This window comes from Schistocerca piceifrons, chromosome X (genome assembly GCF_021461385.2).
Source record: "Schistocerca piceifrons isolate TAMUIC-IGC-003096 chromosome X, iqSchPice1.1, whole genome shotgun sequence".
In the NCBI taxonomy this organism is placed as follows: Eukaryota; Metazoa; Arthropoda; class Insecta; order Orthoptera; family Acrididae; genus Schistocerca; species Schistocerca piceifrons.
Genome location: NC_060149.1, coordinates 116,992,343 through 117,020,329, shown reverse-complemented (window position 1 = coordinate 117,020,329; position 27,987 = coordinate 116,992,343). Strand labels below are relative to the sequence as shown.

At 35.2% G+C, this 27,987-nt stretch overlaps 1 protein-coding gene across 1 annotated transcript in view; it reads right to left on the bottom strand.

Moving 5' to 3' along the window:
• Positions 1 to 870: 870 nt before the first annotated feature.
• Positions 871 to 27,987, bottom strand: part of LOC124722964 — a 355,252-nt gene continuing 328,135 nt past the window's right edge. The window contains exon 8 of the mRNA XM_047248133.1: positions 871 to 1,462. Coding sequence (XP_047104089.1) covers positions 1,338 to 1,462 — 125 coding nt within the window. The 3' untranslated portion in view covers positions 871 to 1,337. The remainder of the gene's footprint in view (positions 1,463 to 27,987) is intronic.

The following is a 27,987-nucleotide window of genomic DNA, read 5'->3' as shown; positions in this document are numbered from 1 at the left end:
TGTCCTGCAAGCCATTTTGTGTGTAGAACGAATAGGTTACCAAATGACACTGATGAGCATAGGGAAAAATTGTAACAGGGAACTGCAAGATGTTTGTGTGAGCATGGTTCATTCAGCCGGATACTACTATTTATTCCATTGCCAGATATTATGATTACCTCTTCATCAAGCTCTACTTTGTATTTTGAACTACATAATTGTGGAGTCCTAAATGTATGCTGCATTCTCGGAATGCTATACAACAATTCAAGTAAATAACAAATAGTTTTATCTCAATAACGCAGATTGACAATACTTAACTTTGTAGTTAGAACAAGTATCACAAGTGATGGTCAACGTGCAAACAGTAATGCTCCTTGCCATAGACAATGTCCAAACAAGCAATGGATGCGGATTACTAATTACTGATACTGTAGCACTCTTTGCTAGGCTGTGCTAATACTTTCCACTAATATCTGGCCAAGGCTGGCAGGAGTGGCGCTTATATTCACTTTGGCTAGATGCTGCTCCAATTGTGGTGATGTCTTGGTCAGTGCACTATTGGCCAATATCGTTTCACAGCCTTCCATTCTCTTGCATTCTTCATATTTGTTCCAGCGCTTGTGGTTACACCAGAACAATAATGGAATCTTATGCAGTTGGTAACCAACAAATGAACACAAAATATTCAATTATACATTATCTCTGCTGATAACTGTAATCTTGTGTGCCCTAAGCTAACAACATACATTACCGACAGGTTAAAAATCAGCAGAATGAGCTTATGGTGTGTAAATTTCCAAGTGCAGGATACTGGAAGCAGCAATGATTACCAGGTGAATATGACATTTTTGTGAAGCTGTTCATAGGTTATGCGGCTTAATAAGAGTACTTCATAAAGTCTCTATTTATTTGACCTTCAGCACCACTGCACCATACAACCAGGAATCTCATAATCCAGCTGTACCTTAATGTTCGAAACATTTGACAAAAATAGCAGTCATCTCTAGTAGAGTACTGCTATATTATATCTTGTTATGTTTTGATGACAATTCTGGTTCATCATCCAAGTTTAGCTTGCAATTTAATGAATTCTAATGATTGGCAGCAAGGAAATCACATACACTAAATTAGGCAGTCTAATTCATCATTCTCTTGTTATTTTTGTCTAATGTTATTGGTCAAAGTACAGGCCTTTAGTGTTTCTGACATATGATTTATTTATAATATCTAGTTAACTATCACTTTGATGAGTATCTGCTCTGTGGATTTTGTTAGAGGTTTTCAATACACCTTACTCTTGTATAAATACAATAAATAAATACATAAATTTTCTTTGTAATTGTTGAGCAGAATGTTTATCTTAGGGACCGCATGCAACCTGTTCCTAGTTGCTTGTAAGTAATGTGAAATCCCGTTTCTTTTTCAGGCTCTGTAACATCATCACTATGAAATCTCAGCACTATAGGTCCAGATGCAAAACCTGAAAAGAAATAAGGTTATAGACAATGATAAGAAAAACTGGAGATTAAAATGTTACTAATTATTTAGTAATTAAATCTTATTCAGAGATAATTTTTTAGTGATCATCATGTCTCTACACTTAGAAACTATTTGGTATTTTACTTTATTTTTCTAACAGGCTACAAATTTTTAAATAGAAATTTATTTATGGGCTAGAAGGAGGTGTCCAGGGGAACTGATTTTGGGTTAGGTTTAAAACTTGCTTTGCAACCTGTCAGACATTTTATGGTATTGGTAAAATGACCAAAACTTTGTTGCTGCATATTGCGCTCCTTTCTGAGACACTGACAGCTTTAATATTGGGTAATGAACCTCATTTTTTTCCTCCTGTGTTGAAGGTATAAATATCATTATTCTTCTCAAATTGGGACCAGTTACTTATGACAAATTTTGTTAGTGCATATGTGTATTGTAATGGCACATTAAAATGCCCAGCTCCTTGAAAAGATGAAAATCTCATATTATTCTTATTGCACACATTTGTGCAATCAGTACTTTCTAAGTGATGAGTTACCTCAGAAAATTATTCCATAACACACTACTGAGTGGAAATAGGCAAAATATGTCAGAAGGTTGATTCATTTGTTTACAAGACTAGCAGTTACATGAAGAGCGAAAGTATCTGAACTTAATTGTCTGAGAAGTTCAGTAACATTCTTCTCCCAGGTCAAGTTTTCATTAAGATGTACATCCAAAAATTTGGAGCATTCTATTCTCTCTACTGGTTCCTGTTCATGTGCTACATCAGTTGTTGGTATGACCATTTGTTGAACAGAATTGAATATAGTGTATTTTCTCAAAATTCAGGGAGAGTCCATTTTCAGAGAACCACTTAATAACTCTCTATAAAACATCATTAACAATCTCTTCTGTTGATATCGGTCTGTGTTGTGGTCTTCAGTCCAAAGATTGTTTTGATGCAGGTCTCCATGCCACTCTATCCTGTGTGAGACTCTTCATCTCTGAATAACTACTGCAACCTACATCCTTCCCTCCAATACTAACTTGGTGATTTGGTGATCCCTTGATGTCTCAGAATGTGTTCTATCAACTGATCCCTTCTTTTGGTCAAATTGTGCTACAAATTTATTGTCTCCCCAGTTTTATTCAGTACCTCCCCATTAGTTATGTGATCTACCCATCTTATCTTCAATATTCTTCTATAGAGCACCACATACTGAAAGCTTCAATTTCAATGGAATTTATTGTAAGAATAAGATCATCTTCGAAAAGTTCCAGATATACTTGATGAATGTTAAGTGGATGATCATTCACATATTTACATATTTAAGTAACAGGAGTGAACCTGAAATTGAATCCTGTGGGACTGCCTTTGTTATTTCTCCCCTGTCACTAAAATTTTACCTCCTTTCAACATTGTTTGAATTATGCAGCACAACTTTTCGCATTCTGTTTGTTATGTATGATTCAAACCAGTTGTGCGTAAATTCGTAAATTCCATAAAACATGAGCTATTCTGATAGAGTAACATGATCTACACAATTAAATGCCTTGGAAAGGTCACAAAAAATATCAACTGGTGATACTGTTTTATTTAAGGCTTGTAATATATGGTGAGTTAAAGTATAAATGGAATTCTCAGATGAGTAATCATTATGGATTCCAAACTGTGATATGTTAAGTACATTGTTTCTACTTAAATGTGAGACAACTCTAAAGTACATTACTTTTTTAAATATTCTGGAAAAAGATTTCAGTGAGAAAATTGGGCAATATTTATTTATTATCTGTCACTTTTCTTATTAAGAGACTTAGCAATTACATATTTTGTCCTGTCTAGAAAAATTCTCTGTGCCAGTGATGCATTGCATTATCACTACAGACATTATTCATTAAGTTGGAACAACTTCTCAGAATTCTATTTGAAATTCCATCAACACCGCAGAGCTTTTGTTTCTAAGAATTTTTATAATTTTATTAATTTCATTGAAGGCTACTATAGCTACTTCTAGTTGCTTAAAGCTTTGTGGAATGACATCTTCAGTATACTCTCTTACTACTTCATCTGAACTATTTAATATTACTTTTGCTGTTACATTTAGAAAATGATTGTTAAAAGTACTTGCAGCTTGTGAATTATCAGTCACAACATTGTGATTTGATATAATTGTTACAGTATTTTGTTCACTGACTCCCATTTGACAATATCCCATATAGTTTTCATTTTATTATTGGTATTATTAATTTCTATCAGGATGTGCATCAATCTGTAAATTTAATGACTTTCCCAAAAATATAACAGTACTTTTGTAGTATGCAAGTAATGTCAAATCTTAATTTATTCTGACCTTTATATAAATTTTCCTCTTCCTCTTACATGAGATTTTAGTTTCCTTGTTTTCTTTAATGGCTTTTTTCTGGCTAATTTTTCTAGGAAATATTGACAAAAATTTACTATGGAATTTATTGAATTTGATATCAGCATCTCTTTCCATATATACCTCACCCCACACCACTTCTTTTAACTTAATCTTAAAACATTCCATTTGAAAAGCTACAAATCACACAAGAACCAGAATTCTGGCTGGAAAACATAAAAGTACATCGATTTTATTTCCCAAGACGATCAATGGAAGAGGGAGCAAAGCTCAACTAAGCTAAGAAGAAAACCATAAGAGCAAGAAATAAAAGCAGTCTTGTGGAATTCAGAGGGAATAAAAACTGCTCTTAACCGAACACCAACAGACATTCTGCAAAACTCGGATCTTGCAATTCTAACAGAAACGTTCCTGATAGACAACTGGCAACATAAAGATTTCTACAATTATCACCTAATGGCAAAGAAGGGAGAAAGAGGACGACCCATGGGAGCAATATCTATCCTACTGAAACACTGGTTGACACAAATATAATTACAGCCTATTCTAAACCACATACAAATGCTGTAGAAATAATTGACGAAATAGTCACACTCATCAAACATTGTGACAGCAAACCCACTATTATTGCAGGCGATCTCAACTGCAGACTAGACATGGAGAACTATAAAACAAAAATAGTCATTGAAACCCTAGAAGAACATGGTTTCACCCTACTGAACAATAGACAGATACCTACATACATATGCCACAATGGGAAAAGCACCATTGATATCGCATTAACAAGAGGAGAAATAAAAGGAAGTATTCAACCGATGTGGCATGACTCCATTACTCCTATGCAAAAGCACATTCCAATGAAGATAAAAATAAATAACGTCATGTCACCGCCAGCAAGAAAGACCCACCAAATCACACAAAGAAAAATAGATATTGAAAAATTAACAAACCAGCAAGAACAAATAACACAAATAGAAACTTTAATAGAGGAAGGAGACCTTGAAAAAGCAACAGACTAAATAGAAGACCTCCTGAAAAATTCGGTGATACAAACAAACCCAAAAACAAGGACGGCAAAAAGATGGTTCGATGCTGAATGCTACAGCAAAAGGAACACTGTTGTAAGAACGCTCCACACATTAAGAAACCAGCATGACGAGGAAACAGACAAACTGTACGCAGAAGAGAGGAGACTCTACAAAAAACTAATAGAAGAGAAGAAAAAAGAATACATAGAAAGAGAGGCAAAAAGAGAAGCAGATGAAGCAGAGAAAGACCCATACATAGCAGCAAGACCCATACATAGCAGCAAGACCAAGAAAACTAGCTCATACACCAAATATAGACATGAAGGAATGGGAAGACCACTTCAATAAGATACCGAACAAACGAGGAATCAAAACACCCCCAAAGAAAGAGAAACAACATCAAACTAAGGAAAAAGACAATGTATGGGAACCTCTAAATGAAGAAGATGTAAAAGGAGTAATAAAAGTACTCTAAAGAACAAGAAAGCAGCAGGACCTGACAGAGGATTTAGGTTCACTCTGTAAAGGATTTACCAGGGAAGACACCGTGGTTATTGTGGGAGGGCCAGGGAACAGCATCGACAGAGATCCTGGGTACAGTATAGAGTGTGACCTGGTAAAGATTGCGTCAGCATCGAGACACACCAATGTTGAATTTGTATCTGTCCTGAGACGCCATGACCGGCCTCATTTGAACTCTTCTGTTGGGAGAGTTAATTTGGAGTTGGAACGGCTGCTTGGATCGGGTGCGGGGGCTCATATTGGTGTGGTTCTTGTTGATTATCTCAGTAGGTGGGACTATACCAGGCATGGCCTACATCTCAACAGGAAAGGGAAGGGGAAACTGGCTGGGGTAATAGCAGGAAATTTAAGGGGGGGAGGCACTGCCATGAATGGTAAAGTACCAGTGGTTACAGGTGTTGGAGCAGCACCTTTTTTAGGATAGGTAAGACAGAAAGATGTCAAGTTCTACGAGAGGTCAGGATTGAAACAAATCTTCAGTTTAGGAAAGAAATTAAACAGCACAATTCTAGCACATTGGATCACCAATCACAGCTATCAATTATAAATTTTCACCAATCACCAGAAATTTTATCTCCACCAAGTTGTATCTCAGTCCTAGGTAATTCCATTGATGAATTAAAGTCACTCAACCCAGTTGACATAATCTGCCTCTCTGAACACCATGTGACCACTGGTATAGGAACTAGGCCTAAGCACAATGAGAAACTCAGACAGGAGAGTACTGCAAATGTTAGAATAAGGAAAGGTTCTCATAAAAGTATAATTAAAAATAATGTAAGTATATTTCATCAAAATATTGGGAGTTTAAAGAATAAAGTAGATGAGCTTCTGGTTTGTTTAGAAGATTTAGAAGCTGAGAATGAAATAGATATACTATGCCTGTCTGAGCATCACATTGTTACTGATATGGATAAGGTAAATGTAAGTGGTTATAAGCTCTCTGCACGTGTAATGAGAGAAAATATGGAGAAAGGAGGAGTTGCCATATATGTCAAAAGTTATCATTGTGCAAAAAGTATAGAAACAAAAAAGTTTTGTGTAGAGAAACATATAGAAGCATGTGCCTGTGAGCTTAAATTAAATAAAGGCACATTTATAATTGTAACTGTATATAGGTCCCCATCAGGAAATTTTCATCTATTTCTGAAAAATTTGGACTCCTTGTTGTGCTATCTGTCAGACAGGGGGAAGCAAATTATTATTTGTGGGGACTTCAATGTAGATTCTCTGAAAGAGGGTAATAGGAAAAATGACCTTGAAGTATCACTCGGTTCTTTCAATTTGACACCCGTTATTGATTTTCCTACTCGGGTGGTAAAGGATAGCAGCTCACTGATAGATAACTTCTTTATAGACCAAGATAAGTTTAACCAGATAAATGCTCAGCCTGTTGAGAATGGTCTTTCTGATCATGGTGCACAGCTAGTTACAATATATGACATAGCTCCATTCAGCAATACTAAACAGTCCTCCAAAGTAGTACGTTCAGTCAACGATTTAACAATTGCAAATTTCAGGGAAAGCCTACAGCAGTTAGACTGGGATGAGGTGTGCCGTGAATCTGATGCCAATTTAAAATATAATTTATTTCATGACATTTTTGTAAATGCATTTGAAAACTGCTTCCCCAAGAAAATAGTTAAATATACTCGTAAGAAACCTTGTAACAAACCATGGCTTACTAAGGGTATAAAAAATCTTGTAACCGGAAAAGGGAAATGTATCTGACAGCAAGAAAGAGTAGTGACCCAGAAACTATCAAAAATTATAAAAACTACTGTGTTATATTAAGAAAAGTTATTAAAAAATCCAGAAGTATGTGTATCATGTCTGAAATCAGCAACTCTGATAATAAAATTAAAACAATTTGGAATATTATTAAAAGAGAAACAGGTCAACCAAGAGCAGAGGAAGACAGTATTACCATCAAATTGAATGAAAACTTTACGAACAAAAAGTCAGAAGTTGAAAATATTTTTAATAATCATTTTCTAAATGTTGTGGATATAGTAGGATCCAGGTGTTCATTAGAAGATGCTAGGCTGTTAATGGAAGAGGCCATACCTATGCAATTTGATACAATTGAAATCTCACCCACTTCTCCCTCTGAAATTAGGAAAATAATAAACTTGCTTAAAAGCAAAAACTCACATGGAATTGATGGCATTTCCAGCAAAATACTAAAAGCTTGTTCTCAACAGATAAGTAAGATTCTCAGCCACCTGTGTAATAGCTCTCTGGAACAGGGCATTTTCCCTGATAGACTGAAATATGCTATTGTTATACCTTTGCATAAAAAGGGGGATAGATCTGATGTCAACAATTACCGTCCAATCTCCCTTCTAACAGCTTTATCCAAAATTTTTGAGAAAGTAATGTATTCAAGAGTAGCTTCACATATCTGTAAAAATGAAGTACTAACAAAATGTCAGTTTGGTTTCCAGAAAGGTTTTTCAACAGAAAATGCCATATATGCTTTCACCAGTCAAATTTTGAATGATCTGAATAACCGAACACCTCCCATTGGGATTTTTTGTGATCTCTCAAAGGCTTTTGATTGTGTAAATCATGAAATTCTGCTAGACAAGCTCAAGTATTGTGGCATGAGTGGGACAGTGCACAAATGGTTTAATTCGTACCTAACTGGAAGAGTGCAGAAAGTTGAAATAAGTAGTTCTCGTAACATGCAAAGATCAGCACATTCCTCAAACTGGGGAACTATCAAGAATGGGGTTCCACAAGGGTCAGTCTTGGGTCCTTTGTTGTTCTTATTATATATTAATGACTTCCCATTCTATATTCATGAAAAGGCAAAGTTAGTTCTCTTTGCTGATGATACAAGTATAGTAATCACACCTGAGAAACAAGAATTAACTGATGAAATTGTCAATACTGTCTTTCAGAAAATTACTAAGTGGTTCCTTGTAAACGGACTCTCACTGAATTTTGATAAGACACAGTACATACAGTTCCGTACAGTGAATGGTATGACGCCATTAATAAATATAGACCTTAATCAGAAGCATATAGCTAAGGTAGAATATTCCAAATTTTTAGGTATGTCCATTGATGAGAGATTAAATTGGAAGAAACACATTGATGATCTGCTGAAACGTTTGAGTTCAGCTACTTATGCAATAAGGGTCATTGCAAATTTTGGTGATAAACATCTTAGTAAATTAGCTTACTACGCCTATTTTCACTCATTGCTTTCATATGGCATCATATTTTGGGGTAATTCATCACTGAGGAATAAAGTATTTACTGCACAGAAGCGTGTAATCAGAATAATAGCTGGAGTCCACCCAAGATCATCCTGCAGACATTTATTTAAGGATCTAGGGATATTCACAGTAGCTTCTCAGTATATATACTCTCTTATGAAATTTGTTATTAACAACCAAACCCAATTCAAAAGTAATAGCAGTGTGCATAACTACAATACTAGGAGAAAGGACGATCTTCACTATTCAAGATTAAATCTAACTTTGGCACAGAAAGGGGTGAATTATACTGGCACTAAAGTCTTTGGTCACTTACCAAATAGTATCAAAAGTCTGACAGATAACCAACAAGTATTTAAGAAGAAATTAAAAGAATTTCTGAATGACAACTCCTTCTACTCCATAGAGGAATTTTTAGATATAAATTAAGGGAAAAAAAACGTTAAAAAAATATAAAAAAATAAAAAAATAAAAATAAAAAAACACAAAAAAATAAATTTGTTATATTAACTTAAGTATGTTGTTAAATTAACCTAATTATGTCATGTATTGGAAAATTCGACTCGTTCCACATCATTACGAAATATCGTATTCATGATCCATGGAACTAGTATTAATCTAATCTAATCTAATCTAATCTAATCTAATCTAATATATATAATGAACATATAAAAGATGTGAAAGAGGCCATCCAACACGTATGGATCAAACTATTTAACAAATGCCTAGAACTTGGAAGAATTCAGACAATGGAGACACTCGACAATAAAAGTTCTCTACAAAGGTAGAGGAGACCCAACAGATCCAAACAAGTACAGAGGCACAGCCCTGAAAAATGCTCAGTTAAAGATGTTTTCAAAGATAATTACACAAAAAATCAAAACCTCTGTGGACAGTCATCTCCCAGAACGACAAATGGGTATCAGATCTGGTAGATCAACACTTACAGCAGTCAGGCTTCCTTTAAACAACATCGATGAAGTGCTAAAAAAGAAATAAATGTTCTACACAGTGTTCATAGACTCTACCAAAGCCTACTGGAAAGAGATGTCATAGTTCAAAAACTGGAAAACACAATGGGAGAAGACAGCATATGGCCAAGAATAATCAAGTCAATCCTCGAATACAACTTAATCACAATATCAGACAACGTCTCTTTTTCGAACCTCATTCTGGAATCAAACGGAGTCTTACAGGGTGACCCAATGAGCCCTTTGCTGTACATTCTTGCCACTGAAGAAGTACTCCGAATTGGAGAAAATGAATAAGATGGATATGTACATGCATACATTGACAACATAGCCGTATTGTTCAACAGATATACAGAAGCTGCAGAAAATAATTGAGAAAATAGACAAATGGTGCAGTGAACACAAACTACACATAAACATAACAAAGACAGAAATGGCAATTTTCAGAAAAGGAGGCAAAACACTCAGGAATGCAGAAATCAACATCAGAGGACAAAAAATAAAAATCTCATCAGACTTTAAATACCTAGGGGTGACATTTCAACCAACAGCCAAATGCTTCACAAAACATACAACAGAACGTGCAGCCCAAGCAATAATAGCAATACAGGACATCAAAAACATCCCCCTACTCAGTCTACAAACAGCCATGAAATTATTCAATGCAAAAATCTTGCCAATCCTGGCCTATGGGATGGAGGTTCTATGGGACCACCTGACAGAAAAAATCTAGAAATACTAGAAAAGGTAAAATCGACTTATCTAAAAAGAGCACTAGGTCTCTCAAAGACAACAAGATCTAGACTAGTGTACATTCCTAATTGAAGACATCAAACTTCGATACATGATGCCACACACCAGGGCTTCCAGAAAGCAACTGAAGATCATGGAGGACAAACGAGAAAAAGTATGGCCAGAGTTCTATGGCACCGAAGCAATGACGAACCGCTCATGGACAGCACCAAGCTTCTTTCATCATCTAATTTGCAAAAACAAAACTTATCATGACCCAACCACAACATGTGTATGTGAACTGTGTAACAAAGCCTGTGAATGATACCACATAGAACTGTATAGTAAAAGAGTGAAATCGATAAATGAATATGTAAAAATGTAAAATGTAAAGGTAAATGTAAAATGTTAAGCAAAGTAACTGTATATGGCTATTTGGCTGCAATTTTATTAAATAAAAAAAAATGTATCCTGTTTTCATTAATGAGGCACAGTACCTTGCATGAACCTGCCTTAGGAGTATAAGGTCTACTGTTTATTGATATAAACTGTGCAAAATTATCAGATAGTCCACTAACAACTGGGAAAAAAATATTATCAGTCAGAGCCCTACTAGCTTGCTACACAGAGTTGGAGAATTAACCACTGAAATTATATTGAAATACCCACATAATGATTCCAGTTAATTGTTCTTGTCTGTGTCTTGTAAAAAATCGACATTGAAATATCAAACTTTTAACTGTTTCTTCTTCTCTGACAGTCAGCTCAATTAGGCATCTAGATTTCTTAAAAACAGGTGAACGTTTCCTAGAGGGGATATGTGGACTTTACAGTTACAAGATATAAAGAAAAATCTGTGTTCCTGAATTCTGACTCTACCTCACTTCTGCTGGCACTTGATGCAGTCAAGGACATACACACATAGTGGGCATTTGCATCCTCCTCTCCTCCCCCAGAGGATTTAGGATCACTTTGCAAAGATTTCACTAAGGAAGACACTGTGGTTATAGTGGGTGGGGCAGGAAACAGTATTGACAGAGATCCTACGTACAGTATAGAGTGTGACCTGCCAAAGATTCCATCAGCATCGAAGCATACTAGTGTTGAGTTTGTATCTGTTCTTGGGCACCATGACCAACCTCATTTGAACTCTTCTGTCAGGAGAGTTAATTTGGAGCTGGAACGGCTGCTTATATCAGCTGCAGGGTCACACATTGGTGTGGTTCCTGTTGATTCTCTCAATAGGTGGGATTATACTAGGCATGGCCTTCACCTCAACAGGAAGGGGAAGGGTAAATTGGCTGGGAAGGGTAAATAGCAGGAAAGTTAAAGGAGGGAGGCACTGTCATGAGTGGTAAAATATCAGTGGTTATAGGGTTCAGAAAAGACCCTTTCTTAGGGTAGAGAGGACAGAAAGAAACCAAATTTTAAGAGAGGTTATAACTGAGACAAACCTTCAGTTTGAGAAAGAAACCAAAAAACATAATTCTAGCTTATTACATCAGCATAAACAGCTATTGGTTGAGAATTTTCAACAGTCAGCAGATATTTTAACTCTACCCAATTTTAACTCAGTCAATGTGAAATGTCAGCTATCTTTATTGCATCAAAATGTTTGAGGACTGAGAAATAAAATTAATGAATTAACTGTCTGCATAGATGAATTAGAGTCTTCAAACCCAGCTGACATAATCTGCCTCTCTGAACATCATGTGACCACTGGTATACAACTTTTAAGTGTTACAGGGTATAGCTTAGCATCTCACTTTTGTAGATCAGAAATGGAGAAAGGAGGAGTTGCCACATTCATCAGGAACTGTCATAAATTTAAGAACATAGAAATTCACAAATTTTGCCTAGAACAGCATATGGAGGAATGTGCAACAGAAGTCGAATTTCACAAAAAATCCTTCATAATATTAAGTGTATATTGAGCACCTGCAGGTAACTTTAATCTGTTCGTAAACCACCTTGAAGCTGTACTGGCCCATTTAACAACCAAAAACAAAGAAATAGTGGTTGCTGATTTCAATGTAGATTTCCTTAAAGACTCTCCCAATAAGAACTTACTTGAGGTAGTAACACTATCATTCAATTTAATTCCCACTGTAAAGTTCCCCACTAGAGTAGTCAATTGCTCACAAACAGCCATTGATAATATCTTTATAGAAAAGTCCAATGAACAAAATTATATTACAAAACCAATAGTCAATGGCCTCTCAGATCATGACATGCAGTTTCTTCTGTTAAATGTTAATACTGATCAGGATATAAAATCTGTTAAATCTGAGTTAAAGAGGGTAATCAATAAGCAAAAATTGATTATTTTAGGACACTCCTCAGAGACATTCACTGGATTGATGTTTACAGTGCTCATGACATGAATGAAAAAATAACACTTTTGCTAATAAAGTGCTTACCTTATTTGAACACTGTTTTCCCCCAAAACTTACCAAGGTTAGAGCAAAGTCTACAAAGAAGCCATGGATTATTCAAGGAATAGGGGTATCTTGTAAAACAAAAAGAAAACTGTATCTGTCAGTCCGAAACAGTTCTGATGTTGATGCTATAGCACATTACAAGAAATACTGCAAAATACTAAAGCTTGTAATATGGACATCAAAGAAAATATATTACAAGGAAAAGATAGTCATATCAGATAACAAAATAAAGACAATATGGGATATAGTGAAGGAGGAGACCGGTAGAACCAGACATGAAGAGGAACAAATAGCAGTAAGAGTAAATGATACATTGGTGACAGATGTGTATAGTGTTGCAGAACTTTTTGACAAACATTTTATAACTGTTACCGAAAAGATGGGGTTGTCAGGTTCAGTAGATGCTGCTGTGGAATACCTCAGACCAGACCAGACATTTCAAGTAACTTCCATAATATGAATTTGACCCTCACTACCCCAGCAGAAATAATGTCCATCATAAAATCTTTAAAATCAAAAACATCTGGTGGATATGATGAAATATCAGCAAAGTTAATTACAGAATGTGATTATGAGCTAAGTAACATATTAAGCTATCTGTGTAACCAGTTGTTCATCAGTGGAATATTCCTTGAATGGTTGAAATATGCTGAAGTTAAGCCACTGTTTAAGAAGGGAGATAAAGAAACAGCATCAAATTTCCGTCCAATTTCACTGTTGCCAGCACACTCAAAAATTTTAGAAAAAGTAATGCACAATCAGCTTTATAGCCATCTTATCTCAAATAACATTCTGTCAAAGTCACAGTTTGGATTTCTAAAGGGTTCTGATATTGAGAAGGCTATCTACACTTACAGTGAAAATGTGCTTAACTCATTAGACAAAAAATTGCAGGCAACTGGTATATTTTGTGATGTGTCAAAGGCATTTGATTGTGTAAATCACAATATGCTTTTAAATAAATTAGAATATTATAGTGTAACAGGAAATGCTGCAAAATGGTTCAAATCTTATATCTCTGGCAGGAAACAAAGGGCGCTATTACGAAAGAGACATGTATCAAGCTATCAGGCATCATCCAACTGGGAACTAATTACATGTGGGGTCCCACAAGGTTCCATTTTGGGGCCCTTATCTTTTCTTGTGTATATCTATGACCTTTCATCAGTAACATTACCAGATGCCAAGTTCGTTTTGTTTGCTGATGATACAAACAGTGCAATAAATAGCAAATCAAGAGTAGTCTTAGAAAGATCAGCTAATAAAATATTTGTGGACATTTATCACTGGTTCCTAGCCAATTCTTTGTCACTAAACTTTGAAAAAACACACTACATGCAGTTCAGAACTTGTAAGGGGTGTCCCACGAGTCTATGCCTAACATACGATGACAAGCAGATAGAAGAGGTGGACAGTGTTAAATTCTTGGGATTACAGCTTGATAATAAATTCAACTGGGAGGAGCACACCACAGAACTGCTGAAGCATCTTAACAAATCTCTATTTGCAATGCGAATTGTGTCAGACATAGGGGATATAAAAACGAAAAATCTGGCATAATATGTAATGTAAGTAAGGCAATAGTTATCCATGTCTTCTCTTAACCCTTTCTTGAACAGAGGTCTAACTTTGGCATACTCCAAAACATCAGGAAAGCATCCCTGTTCAAAAGATTGGTTGAATATTTTAGTTGGGGGAGGTGCTATTAAGTCACACATTGTTTTAATCACTTTAGTAGGTATCCAAAAACACAAAGCAGAGTTTTTATTTTTAATGATAATATAACATTTTCCGCATCCTTTACTGTGACTTTTTTTTAAATCTGTAAGATACTCAGCTTCATGGTGCAATTCAAAGATATTTACTTCACTCTGATATTCTGCTACATCACCATCTGACTTTGCACATTTATGAAGAATTCTTTTAAACACTGTGATACTTGAGCTGGGTTTACAATAAAGATATCACCTAGACCCTAGATATTTCATTATTGCTAACTCTAACAACTATCTCTGATTGGACAACAGGCCACACTGCTTTTGTCTTACTTTTATGTTGTACAATGAACTTATTGTTTATCATTTGTTTGGCTGTCTTCATAACTTTCATTCCATAATGTCATATGGGATTATTTTTTGGGGTAATTCATCAAGCCAAGCTAATGTTTTCCGGGCACAAAAATGTGCAGTAAGAGTTATATGTGGTGTGAAGTCAAGAACATCCTGCAGAAGCCTGTTAAGGGAGCTAGGGATACTAACTACTGCTTCCCAATATATTTATTCCTTAATGAAATTTGTCATTAAAAATATATCACTTTTTCAAACCAACAGCTCAATTCATGGAATCAATACTAGAAATAAGAATAATCTTCACAAGGATTTAAAGTCACTTAGTCTTGTACAAAAAGGTGTGCATTATTCAGGAACACACATTTTCAATAACTTGCCAGCAGCCGAAAAAAGCTTAACAACCAATGAAATTCAGTTTAAGAGTTTATTGGTGGCGAACTCTTTCTACTCCATTGGCGAATTTCTCAGTGAAACCAACTAATATAACTTATGCACAATTTCAGTGCAGTAATGTGTTCATTGTATTATAGTAGTTGTATTACACATTTATTACCTTATAAATAAATAAAAAACTTTTTTATTTTAAATTCAGTGCATTAGTATTTGTAAAATGACTTTCTTATAGTGTTCATTATTAAATGATGTTCATTCCACTTGGGACCTGTGGAATGGTACATTAACTTATTTGTTTTAGTTGTAAATACTTGTCATGTATTGTTGTTTTTCTGACATGTTCTACATCCTGGAGGACCTCCTCACTATGGATCAGTTGGATTGAAAGTAAATCTAATCTAATTAAAAATCCAGTGCCATCTGCAAAAAGAACTAATTCTGTTTTATATATACTAGCTGTATGATTATTTACATATATGACAGAATTCCTTCCCAGCCAGAATAATGTTCCCAGACTACATTGGTTGAATTACTAAGTACAACTTTCTGCATTCTTTTGGTTAGATATGATGTTATTCATTGGTTGGCTATAACATCAATTCCACAAAACTTCAGTTTATCTAGGAGAATATTGTGATTCATGGAGTCACATGCCTTAGATGTCAGAGAAAGTACCAATCAGTGCTATATCATTATTTAATGCTTGTAAAATTAAAATTTAGAAATGGCATTCTCAGAACAGTAACTCTTCTGTAATCCAAGCTGTGATTTATGTAGGATATTTTTGTTGCTCAAATGGGATGCTATTCTAGAGTAAATCACCTTCTCAGTAATGCTGGATAATGATGCCAGTAGTGGAACAGGTCAGTAGTTATTTATATCTTTCCTATCACCTTTTTTATAGAGGTGTTCAACAATGTCATATTTCAGTCTCTGTGGAAAAATGGCTTGAGTTGGTGATGCATTACATATTTCAGATAATACATGGCTTAGTATATGGGAGCAAATCTTTTGATTAGTTTTTTTAATGTGCAACTACTGGAGGACCTTTACTTGTACTTGCCAACTGATCAATTCCCTTTTCCTTTCACATTATATTTTAATCCCTCTAGTGATCCATGTTTCTTTACATGGCTGTTTAATGCCATTTCTGATTAGCTTATGCAGGAAGGTGTCTTCAAATAGCAATATGAATGTATCATGGAATAGATTAAATTTTAAGTCAGCATTTGGTTAGTTGTAAATTTTGTCCCAGTCATCCCTTGTAAACTATTCTTAAAAGCATTTGTTCTAGAGTCATTAATTATTCTAACTGATTTCCACTGAGGAGTAACTATACTGTAAGATACTATTTTATATATCCTAACTAGCAGGGCGAGGAAGACTATTTGTTACTGAGTATGGTTTCTTGCTTTCAACTTCATCAAAGAAATCATTTTCAATTAGGGTCCTATTGTCTTTATCCACCCATTTTACAAAGTTAATTACTGAGATCAAATTGTAGGATGCAAATAAGATTTCAAGACCATTTTTCTTATCAGAATCCTTTTGAAAATCTAAACGAAAATCACCACAACAGCTTGCTGCTGTCCAGCAAATAAGGAGGACTCTATAATTATCATAAGTAGTTCAAAATTTCCCAGTGTGGATATACAGGAACATCCTGTAAAGCTTGTAAGGGCATTGCAGGTTACGCTGTATTGAGAAATAATTGTTAAGAAAATTACTCACTATGATACACCATTTTCTAATTAATTAGCATTGAAATTTGCCAAGCAGGCTGTTTCTTGTGCAAATTCAACTGGCCCACCAGAGATGGTGTCGGCAAATGTGTTCTTCATTTGGGTTCCTAAGACTGAATAAGAGAGCAATACAAAAACTGGATATGGGATGGTAGAAAGGATTGAATCCTGAGCAGTCTCATGCACCATTGCTGTGAGAACAACAGACACCGACTGTATATGGCAGGCCACTTGAATTTGTGCATGCAACAGTCTGACTTGCTAACCTCAGTGCTGATTAACTTGTAAACAGTGCAGTGTATCAAATCTTTTGCTTTATGATTATTTCTAAGCACAATCTACCCTGCAACACCCTCTCAGATTGTTTCTGACCACCATGTGTCGGCTACATGGTATCACAAGACAAACAGTCAATATTCATGGATGTAACATGAATGATAATTCAAAGCAAAAAAGTCTGGTGAACATCCATTCTAAAATGCATACATTGAGAGCTATGAGCACTTCTCCAACTGTGAAACAAATCTACACTGTTGCAGGCTCTTTGCTTTCCATATTTTGCGAGGTGGTATTGTTAAAGTGCCTACCATATGCGCTATGAGCACTTATGCATCTTTGTTACTATGAAACATATTTTTTCTACTGAACAACTGCTCATAGATCTCAAGTTGTACACTTTAGAGTCCATGTTTACAGGAGAATTTTTTTCCATTTTTGGTTCATACTACCTCTTCCCAAAATGTGGAAACCAAATAGCTTGCAGTAGAAATTATCTTTTACATAGTATCAAAGATACTTAAAGCACACATTTTAGAGTTCATGTCTATTAGACTTTCTTGCTTTGAATAATCATCCCTGTCATAGCCCTGAATACTGGCCTTTCCTCCTGGAACATGATGCATACTGTTACAAATAAAAGGGAACTATTGTGCAATATTAATTCAGAAGAATACAATTCTATTACTGATCACTGCAAAATCTACTTGTCTCATTGGTTTTTAACACAGTATTAATATATGTAACAATTCCTCCTTTTCCCCTATTAGTTCTTCATGAGTAAGATGTTAGTGTGTTATCATATATATTTAAATTTTCTAACCCAGTGGTTATGTTGTGCTAAGATAGGCATAGGATGCCTATCTTTATGTAGCTCTCTAAATTTTCCAAACAGACAAGAATCTCGAATATTCTGATGAGCAAAGCTAACCTTAATTTTCCATGCATTCTTAAGCATTTTGTGGAACTCTAGTGTCATTTTAACTTCTTTCAAAACAAGGAGCCTCAGTCCTGATTCTAACCTACAAAATTTACCCCAATGACGCCAGAATTTTTTTTTTTTTTTTTTATAGATTTAGAAATCCCTGACCACTCTGCCCTATTTACTGAACTACCAAATATTAACAAAGGAATTTCATGTAACAAAAGCTATATGAAAAGGAACTTCAATGAAAAAAAATTAAGTTACATTTAGAAATAAGTTAAGATAGGTTGAATGGCCTTACAACATCTGTATTCAGAATAATAGTAACTTTAACAAAATTTTAAGTTGCTTTCTTGAAATGTTTAATGAAACTTTACCATTTAGAAACACACATAACAAAACGACTAATAAACATAAATGGAGAACTCTGGGTATAAAAATTTCTAGTGCCAGGAAGAGGAAACATCACAATGAACTGAAATATAATAAAAACAAATGTTTTACTGAGTATGTTCATCATTATAAAGTGATATTTAAAAAAGTTATGAAGACAGCCAAACAAATGGTAAACAATAAGTTCATTGTACAACATAAAAGTAAGACAAAAGCAGTGTGGCCTGTTGCCGAATCAGAGATAGTTGTTAGAGTTAGCAATAATGAAATATCTAGGATCTAGGTGATATCTTTATTGTAAACCCAGCTCAAGTATCACAGTGTTTAAAAGAATTCTTCATAAATGTGCAAAGTCAGAAGGTGATGTAACAGAATATCAGAGTGAAGTAAATATCTTTGGATTGCACCATGAAGCTGAGTATCTTACAGATTTAAAAAAAAGTCACAGTAAAGGATGTGGAAAATGTTATATTATCATTAAAAATAAAAACTCTGCTTTGTGCCTTTGGATACCTGCTAAAGTGATTAAAACTATGTGTGACTTAATAGCACCTCCCCTATATAAAATATTCAACCAATCTTTTGAACAGGGCTGCTTTCCTGATGTTTTGGAGTATGCCAAAGTTAGACCTCTGTTCAAGAAAGGGTTAAGAGAAGACATGGATAACTATTGCCTTATTTACATTCTTCAAGTCCTGTCAAAAGTGTTAGAGGAAACAGCTGCAAACCAGATCAAAAATTCTATTGTAAAAATGAAATTATTATAAGTGACTAATCTGGATTTCAATCAGGAACAAGCATTCTGGATGTTTTGAATGACTTTACTGTAAAGATAAACAAATCATTGAACCAGAGGAGTAAATGTGCGTGTATCAACGTGATCTCACAAGAGTATCTGACTCTGTGAACCGTGACTTGCTTATAAAGAAATTAGATAAATACAGGATTAAGGACAATGCTCTTAAATGGCTCACATCATACTTACACAACAGAAAACAAAGGTAAACTCTCACTTCAGATGCAATTAATTATTATTCCAAATGAAGTACAGCATCACACGGTGTGCCTCAAGGCTCCATTTTTGGGGCTATCCTGTTCCTATTCTACATAAATGACGTACCCATAAATATAAATTCCCCACCAGTTCTGTTTGCAGACAATACTTCTGTTTTACTTGAAGATCATGACACAGAAAACATTTTTAGCTCCATTGTAAGGGCACTGGATACCTTAGAAAACTGGTTTCAGTTAAATGGGTTGAAACTGATCATTACAAAAACCCATATGGTTCATTTCAAAATCAAACATTCTAAATCTGTGGAACTTAAAATACAACAAAAGAATCAATTTATGGAAGAAGTTGACGTGGTCAAATTTGTAGGACTAAATGTGGACAAAAATTTTAGCTGGAATACACACATCGACTTTCCATCAAATAAACTATGTAGTGTTGCATTTTCAATGCAAATACCAGCAAATTCCACTGACTTAAGTACACAAAAATTTGTTTATCATAGTTATTTTGAATGTTACTAGATATGGTATAATTTTCTGGGGTGGAGAAGTTCAAGTAGTGTATCTCAAATACCGACACTGCAAAAGAAATTTGTCAGATACATGTGTACTGCACAGCAAACACAGTTCTGTTGCCCATTATTTCAGAAACTACAAATCCTACTGTTCCCTCCATATACATTTATGAAGTTATAATCTTCTTACTCAGCAGACAAAAATTATTTGTGGAGAATCATTTTAATAACACATTTAAGATAAGAAATAAAAATAATTGCATGCTACCCACACACAAGTTGATATTGTATGCACAGACTCCACAGTATATAGGGATGACAATATATAACAAGTTAATGGACAAAAACATATTTAATGTGAAGCCAGAAATTTTAAAATTGAGCAACAGCTGCTTCTGTGTGAGAAGTGCTACTATTCAATATAAGAATTCATAGAGGATGAAATGATAATTTGAGCAATGTGTAATTGTTAGATTTTATTGTACATGTATGTAATGAGATTGTATTATTATTATGATGCTGTTTGTTGACACTAGGTGTTCTAAGTTTATTGTGAATTTTTATCACAATTTTGATGTGTCTTCTGTACCTGAATCAAATGATTTAGATTATGTACGTTATGAGTGACTGGCAGAAAAGGTTGAGAAGACCAGCCTTGCACATGGAGTTTCAACGAAGCTCACAATTTGTAGCATTGTCCCCAGAGATGATCATGGCCCCTTGGTTCTGAGTTGTGCAAGGACTGAACCAGATATTTCAAAAGTTTGGTGAAAAGCTAGGCTGTGAGTTCCTGGACTTGCACAATATGGTTGAGAACTGTGGGTGGGTATGTGAGGTTACATTAGGCAACTATCCAAATAATGATAGCTGTAGGAAACCCAGAAGTATCAGTGTAAAATCAAAAGAAATGCCTCCCACAAGTGAGAGTATTAAAATCCTAATAGTAAACTGCTGAAGCATTCACAACAAAGTGCCAGAGTTTGAAGCACTCATGAAAAGCAGTGAAGCTCAAATAATGCTAGGTACAGAAAGCTGGTTGAAACCTGAAATTGATATTAGTCAGATTTTTGGGGAAAATTTAAGTGAGCATTGAATGGACAGTCAAATGGAAAATGGAAGTGGTGTATTTGTTGCAGTAGACAAGAAACTCAGATCCACTGAGACAGAAATTGAAGCTATATGTAGGATTGTTTGAACTGAAAGAAGCATATTACTGAGCTTCTCAAACAGTTATGTTCAGCTTCTTGTGCTCTTCATATAATTACTAGTCTTGAATGAAGCAGTAGAAAACCCAGGATGGAATGTAACAATATTATGAAAAGGAAAGTTGCTACTCAATATAGTGGAGATTCTGATTCGCAGATAGGCACAACAAAAACACTGTCACAAATAAGCTTCTGGCCAGCAAGATTCAAGATGGCGGCTAGTGTTAAAGTAAATTGTGTATCTCCGCGAAAAAAAGTAAAATTCGATGGAAAAAAGAAATCGTGTATGAGTTGTAAGGACGAGATATCAAAGCTAAATGAACGTGTAAAAAGTCTACAATTCATAATCGGTACTCTAAAACAGGATATAAAAGAACTTCAATCGGGAAAATACGGGAAGCAAGAAGACACGGCCTCCACAGGAAAATGGGAATCAGTGACTGAAGAAAACTCTATCCAGGAAGATAAATCTCTAAGAAGCAGTGTAACTTTAATACAAAAAAAAAACAGTGTGCAAAAATCGAATGTAGTAAATCATGGAATACAGCCATCTGAAGAAAAACTATTGCAAGGAAACAAAAACGTGTGCAAACAAACAACTTTAGTATGGTAGCGGAAAAGTATGTAAACAGATCAAACTTTCCTCGAAATCGCGAACCTCCAAACATACCGGTAGTGAAAAGTAAACTGTAAAATTCTCAAAGAAAGTTATTGACTGATTCTAATATCGTGTGCAAAAACAGATTCAGTGTGCTGTCAGAAAAAACGAACAGACAAAGTGAAGCAAATATACAAACGAAAGTTTCGGAACCGAAAACAACAAACGAAAACAGTCAACGTAAAAAACAAGATGCTGGCATTATTTATTTATTTATTTTCTGATAGTCATGGAAAAGGACTGGCAAAGATCATGAATGAAAAACTAATAAATGAAAGTGTTATTGGATTTGTGAAGCCAGGTGCTCCACTGCGAGAAGTTACTCAGCATATTGACACACACAGCAACCATGGAAGTTTTAACTCTTGCTTTATTTTAGCTGGCGCAAACGATGTCTACAAGAACGAGGAAAAATTCGCTTTGAGATCTTTAAGGAAAACACTGGCAAAAGTTATGGACATGAAAGTGTTCGTAATAAGCATCCCTATGAGACATGACCTCATCAAAGCATCGTGTGTGAATGCACAAATCAAAGCAACTAACCGAAAGTTCGAGAAAATATGCAAGCTCTTCAGCAGTGTGACATATATTAATGCAGACAGTCAAAAAAGAGAAGATTTCACTACCCATGGATTGCATAGAAACATGAAAGGGAAAGTAGCACCGTGCGATGCAATCATGGAACAATTAAACCGAAATCAGCCAGGCTTAGTGCAGCCTCCAATTGTAGCAGCAGCAGCAATGGAATCACCAATTTCAAATGAAGAGCATATTACTCCAATGACTTCAGGAAGTGTTGAAGCGGCAAGAAGAGGATCCCCATCTAGCCTAGTTGCAGTTCCTCAAATTACAACTCCCAAAATTATAGCAGAAACGCCATCATACTACAAGTCAACTCGCTCAACACGAAACAGAAAAGAACGACAACGTTTTTTATGGCAAGTGATTCCAGAGAAATGTTGATTTCATCTTCTAAAACAACGCTCTGGAAAGAAAACTTCAATTGTAAAAGTGTTAAAAATGATATGTCATGTGCAGCTGTCGAACATAAGGTAGGCCAAAACAACCTAGTAAATAAGTCACCGTCGAAATTTATGCTCCTGCACCAAAATGTACAGTCCTTATCAAATAAAGTTAGTGACATAGAAATATTGTTATCAGATGAACTAAAAGAAGTGTCAGTTATATGTGTTAGTGAGCACTGGTTATCAGAAAATATGTTACATCACACAAGGATAGAGGGCTTTACCCTTTCATCTTTTATTTGTAGGAAAACCTTCATGCATGGAAGAACATGCATATATGTTAGAGAGGACGTCAAACACGATAATTTAAAGTTCACTAACCAGCTAAGGGAAGAGCAAAACTTCGAAATTTCTGCTACACAACTGACAAATTTAAATATAATTGTTATTTGCAAATATAGAAGCCCAGTTGGAAACTACTTTCATTGAAAATCTTGAGAAGGCACTTAACAGTATAAAAATAGTTAGTAAAACAACCATCATATGTGGTGACTTTAATATAGATTTCAACAAGAACTCAAAAGACAGATTAAACCTTGAGGCCTTATTAAAAACCTACAATATACATACAACTATCAAATCCCCCACCAGAGTCACCAAATCGTCAAGCAGTGCTATAGATCTGATACTAATAAATACAGATAAATATTTATTCAAGTCTGGAAATATGAATACAGGTTTCACAGTTTATTGAATTCCCAGTAGAGACTGCAGGAAATACTGAACAACAAATGACAAGAAAAGGTAGAAATTTTAGCAAGCACCACCTAGAACACTTCAGGCACTTACTAAAAAAGAAACATGGAACGATATAGACAACTATGAGGACACATGTAAAAAGTTTGACATGTTCATAGAAATATTCTCCCATTATTTCAATATTTCTTTTCCAGTTAAAAACCAAACATTAAAAACTAGAAAAAGAAATGTTACATGGCTGACGAAAGGCATTAAAATATCATGTGCTGAAAAGAGGAGACTTTATGAAATCTCAAAAACACAAAATGTTACAGAAGAATTTCTGGTGTATTTCAAGAATTATAAGAGAGTGCTTCACAAAGTCATAAAAGAAGCTAAAAAAAACAACAAATGATCACCATATAAAAATGGCCAGGAACAAAATGAAAGCCATGTGGAAGATAGCCAGAGAACAAGTAGGAAATGAGATCTCCCAAAATGTAAATCTCCAGGTAATGCAAAATGGCAAAAAAATTGCAAATCCAGAAGAAGTAGCCAATGCTTTTAATACATACTTTGCAAATATTAGTGACAAATTACTCTCTGACATAAAATTTTCAAATAAAAATCCTGCTACAACACCATCAAATCAAAATAGAAACTGCAACTCCCTATTTCTTACTCCAACCAACCCTAAGGAAATTATACTGTCAATTAGAGAGTTAAAAACAAAATTTTCAACAGGTGTGGATGAGATTGTAGATTATGTCATTAAAAATGCGGGTGACCTCGTTGCAAGACCATTAGCCCACATTTTCAACAGTTCATTAACAAATGGAGTCTTTCCTTCCTGCTTAAAGACAGTGAAACTGAAAGCACTGTTCAAAAAGGGTAAGAAAGAAGACATAGTCAATTATAGACCTATTGCCTTGCTATCTACATTTTCGAAAATACTGGAAAAAATTTTCATAAGAGGTTGCTAGATTTTCTAGAAAACTGCGAAATATTATCCACAACCCAACATGGCTTCCGGAAAGGCTGATCAACAGAAACAGCAATATATGAATTTCTGCGTGAAGTACTCGAAAAAATTGATAGTGGACAAAAAGTAACTGGCATATACCTTGATCTGTCTAAGGCTTTCGACATCATAGACCACACCCTATTGCTGCAGAAACTTGAAAGAATTGGTATCAGAGGTATGCCTTACAACTGGCTTAGATCATATCTTACTGACCACAAGCAAGTAGTAGAAATACATTTTCACAAAGAAAATAAATCAACAAGACACTATACTGATTATAAAGCAGTACCACAGGGCTTGGCACTGGGCCCCATCCTATTTTTGATATATATATAAATGACCTAACATCAACCAACCAGTACCATAGCACTATCCAATTTGCAGATGACACAATCATATTAGTCAGTGGGAAGACTGCAGAGATACTACAGACAAGACTGTCTGAGGCATTAACAAATGTTGTAAACTGGTTCAACCAAAACAAACTAATAATAAATAAAACAGTAGCATTAAATTTCATAATGTCAAGAGAAACACTGAAGAGGATATAAGAATTCAGATGTCAGACACAGATATTGCAAGTGCGCTTAATACAAAATTTCTGGGGGTCTGGCTACAGGATAATCTTAGATGGGAAACTCACATTGACAACATATGAAAGAAGCTAAGTCCCATGTGTTATTTAATGAGAGTGCTAGAAGACTGCTGTCATAAGGACTGTCTAATGACAGTTTATTATTCTAATATACATTCTGTCCTAAAATATGGGATCACTTTCTGGGGTAACTCGCCATCCTGCCTAAAACTCTTCAGGATGCATAAAAGAATAGTGAGAATCATGGCTCGAATAAAAAGGAACAAACCATGTTGACCATTATTTAAAAGGATGAGGATTCTTCCCCTTCCATGTATTTTCCTATTAGAAAGTGCAATGTTTATAAAGAAATATACAATAACAAATCCTAGTATCCTCCCCAAAAATGTTCATCATCATAATACAAGACAGAAAACTGACTTTCATGTACTCCATACAAAATTATCTACAATAAATTGCCAAGAGAAATTAAGTAAAGACTGATGTAAAAAATTTTAAAGCAGCATTAAAAGAATATCTGTTGACACATTGCTTTTATAGCGTGGAAGAGTTCCTCCAAAATTCTCGAGAGTCTAAGTGATGATTATGCAAATACTGTAACCATTAATAATGGCCTATAAATACATTCAGATGTAATTCTCAAGTTTCTAATGGGGTTCAAGTATAAGTTGTATACTGACTTGCCCAGTATATGAAGTAAAATTCTGTGAATATAATTCTCTAGTGTACATGTCAATTCATAGTGTAGAAGAGTTCCTCAAAAATCCTTAGAGCTTAAGTGAGGATCATGCAAATACTGTAATCGTTAATATTGGCTTATACATGTATTCAGTTGTAAACTTCAAGTTTCTAATGTGCTTTAATTGTAACTTACACATTGACTTGCCCAGTATATGAAGTGCTGTAAAATTTTGTGAACATAATTTTCTAGTTTCTAAAGTGTTTTAATTGTAAGATATACTTTGACCTGTCCAATATCTGATGTGCTGTACTGTACATGTAAGATTTGCTGGACCAATAAATACAATACAGTACAATACAAGGCCTTTGTCAAAAATAGATGACAGACACACACACACACACACACACACACACACACACACACACACACACACAGACAAATGTAACTCACACACACACATGACTGCAATGGCACTGGCAGTGGCTTCAGCTGCCGAAGACTGCAGTCGTGTTCTTATTTGTGACAGTGTTTTTGTTGTGCCTATCTGTGAATCAGAATCTCCACTATATTGAGTAGCAACTTTCCTCTTCATAATTACTAGTCTTGGAAAGTAATGAATCAGCCCTGACATATTTTCTATATTTCCACTCAATAATTTCTTATAAAATAATTTTCTGGGGTAACTCATCACTTAGAATAGATTACACAAAAGTGAGCAGTAAAAATAATATGTGGTGTTGCATTTTAATTTCCAATGAAATTCATCATAAATAATCCATCACAATTTTAGAAGAACAGCCATTGACTCAACATTAGGGGAAAAGTGACATTTATTACCCATTATTAAAGCTGTCAGCAGCTCAGAAAGGAGTTCAATATGCAACAACAAAAATGTTTGATCATTTGCCCAATAACATAAAATGTCGAACAGATAGCAAAGCAAGTTTCAAATCTAACATTAAATAATTTCTTTTGGACAACTCCTTGTATTCCATGGATGAATTTCTATTTAAAAACTGGTAGCCTCTAAAAATTCTTATTTTTAAGTGTCGTTGCATTAGTAGGAGTAAAAAATAATATCTACATTAGTGGTTACATTAATCATACATATCCTTTACCCTAATTCTGAATCATTTCAATAAAAGAATTGCTCAAATGAACTAAGTAATGTGTAACTAACTGTTTGTGGTGGCATGCAATCAGTCAAGTCAAATATCTTTGGACTGCCATCTTTGAGGTTTGCGACCGATAGCGCATGGACCTTCAGTTCGTTGCGAACATTTGAATTGGAATGATTGTGTGTTTATGCATAGTGATATCAAGCTGATCATTAAAGCGCTTATCTCTACATGTGGAATCTTAGCGTATTCATTTAAGCCATTGTACCTATTTCCACACTGGTGACCCCGACGACAAGTGCTCCAAACTGTTTTCGTGTTTTTCGTATCATCTTTTGTTGCTATACCATGTGGTCTTTTAACAGCCAAAGGCATCTACATTTGCCTCCTGTGACTCAAGCACCTTACTTATCAGTGAACCAGATGCCATCGTAGCTTCCAGCTATGCAATCAGAACTTCCGAACACAAACTTTCATCATTTTTCTACTGTGCCACAATTCCTCATGGTGTGACGCATTACTCTAGGTTCTTGTGGGTATCCATGCATTCTTCGAGGAGGACCTCAAGGCTTCCCTGGCTGAAATATTGTAAGGCGAACCACTGGTCCCTCCGGCCCAGTTTGTTGAGGACTCACCTCCGCTTGCAGACACTGAACTCCCTCTCCTAGTAGAGCAGGTGCACTCCCATATTTCTTGACAGCTTATACCACCTCCCAGTTTTCACTCCACTCTGTCGGTGTTTATCCACAAGGAACTAAACAAGAGTGATTATGTTATGTTACGCAATGACTCACTGTCCATATTCCGGTCCCCATAAAGTGATAGCATGTGAAACAAACACATTTGATGTCCTCCTATGTGACTAACCTCTAACCATTTCAGTTTATCGACTGAAGCCAGCACGGACCGTTG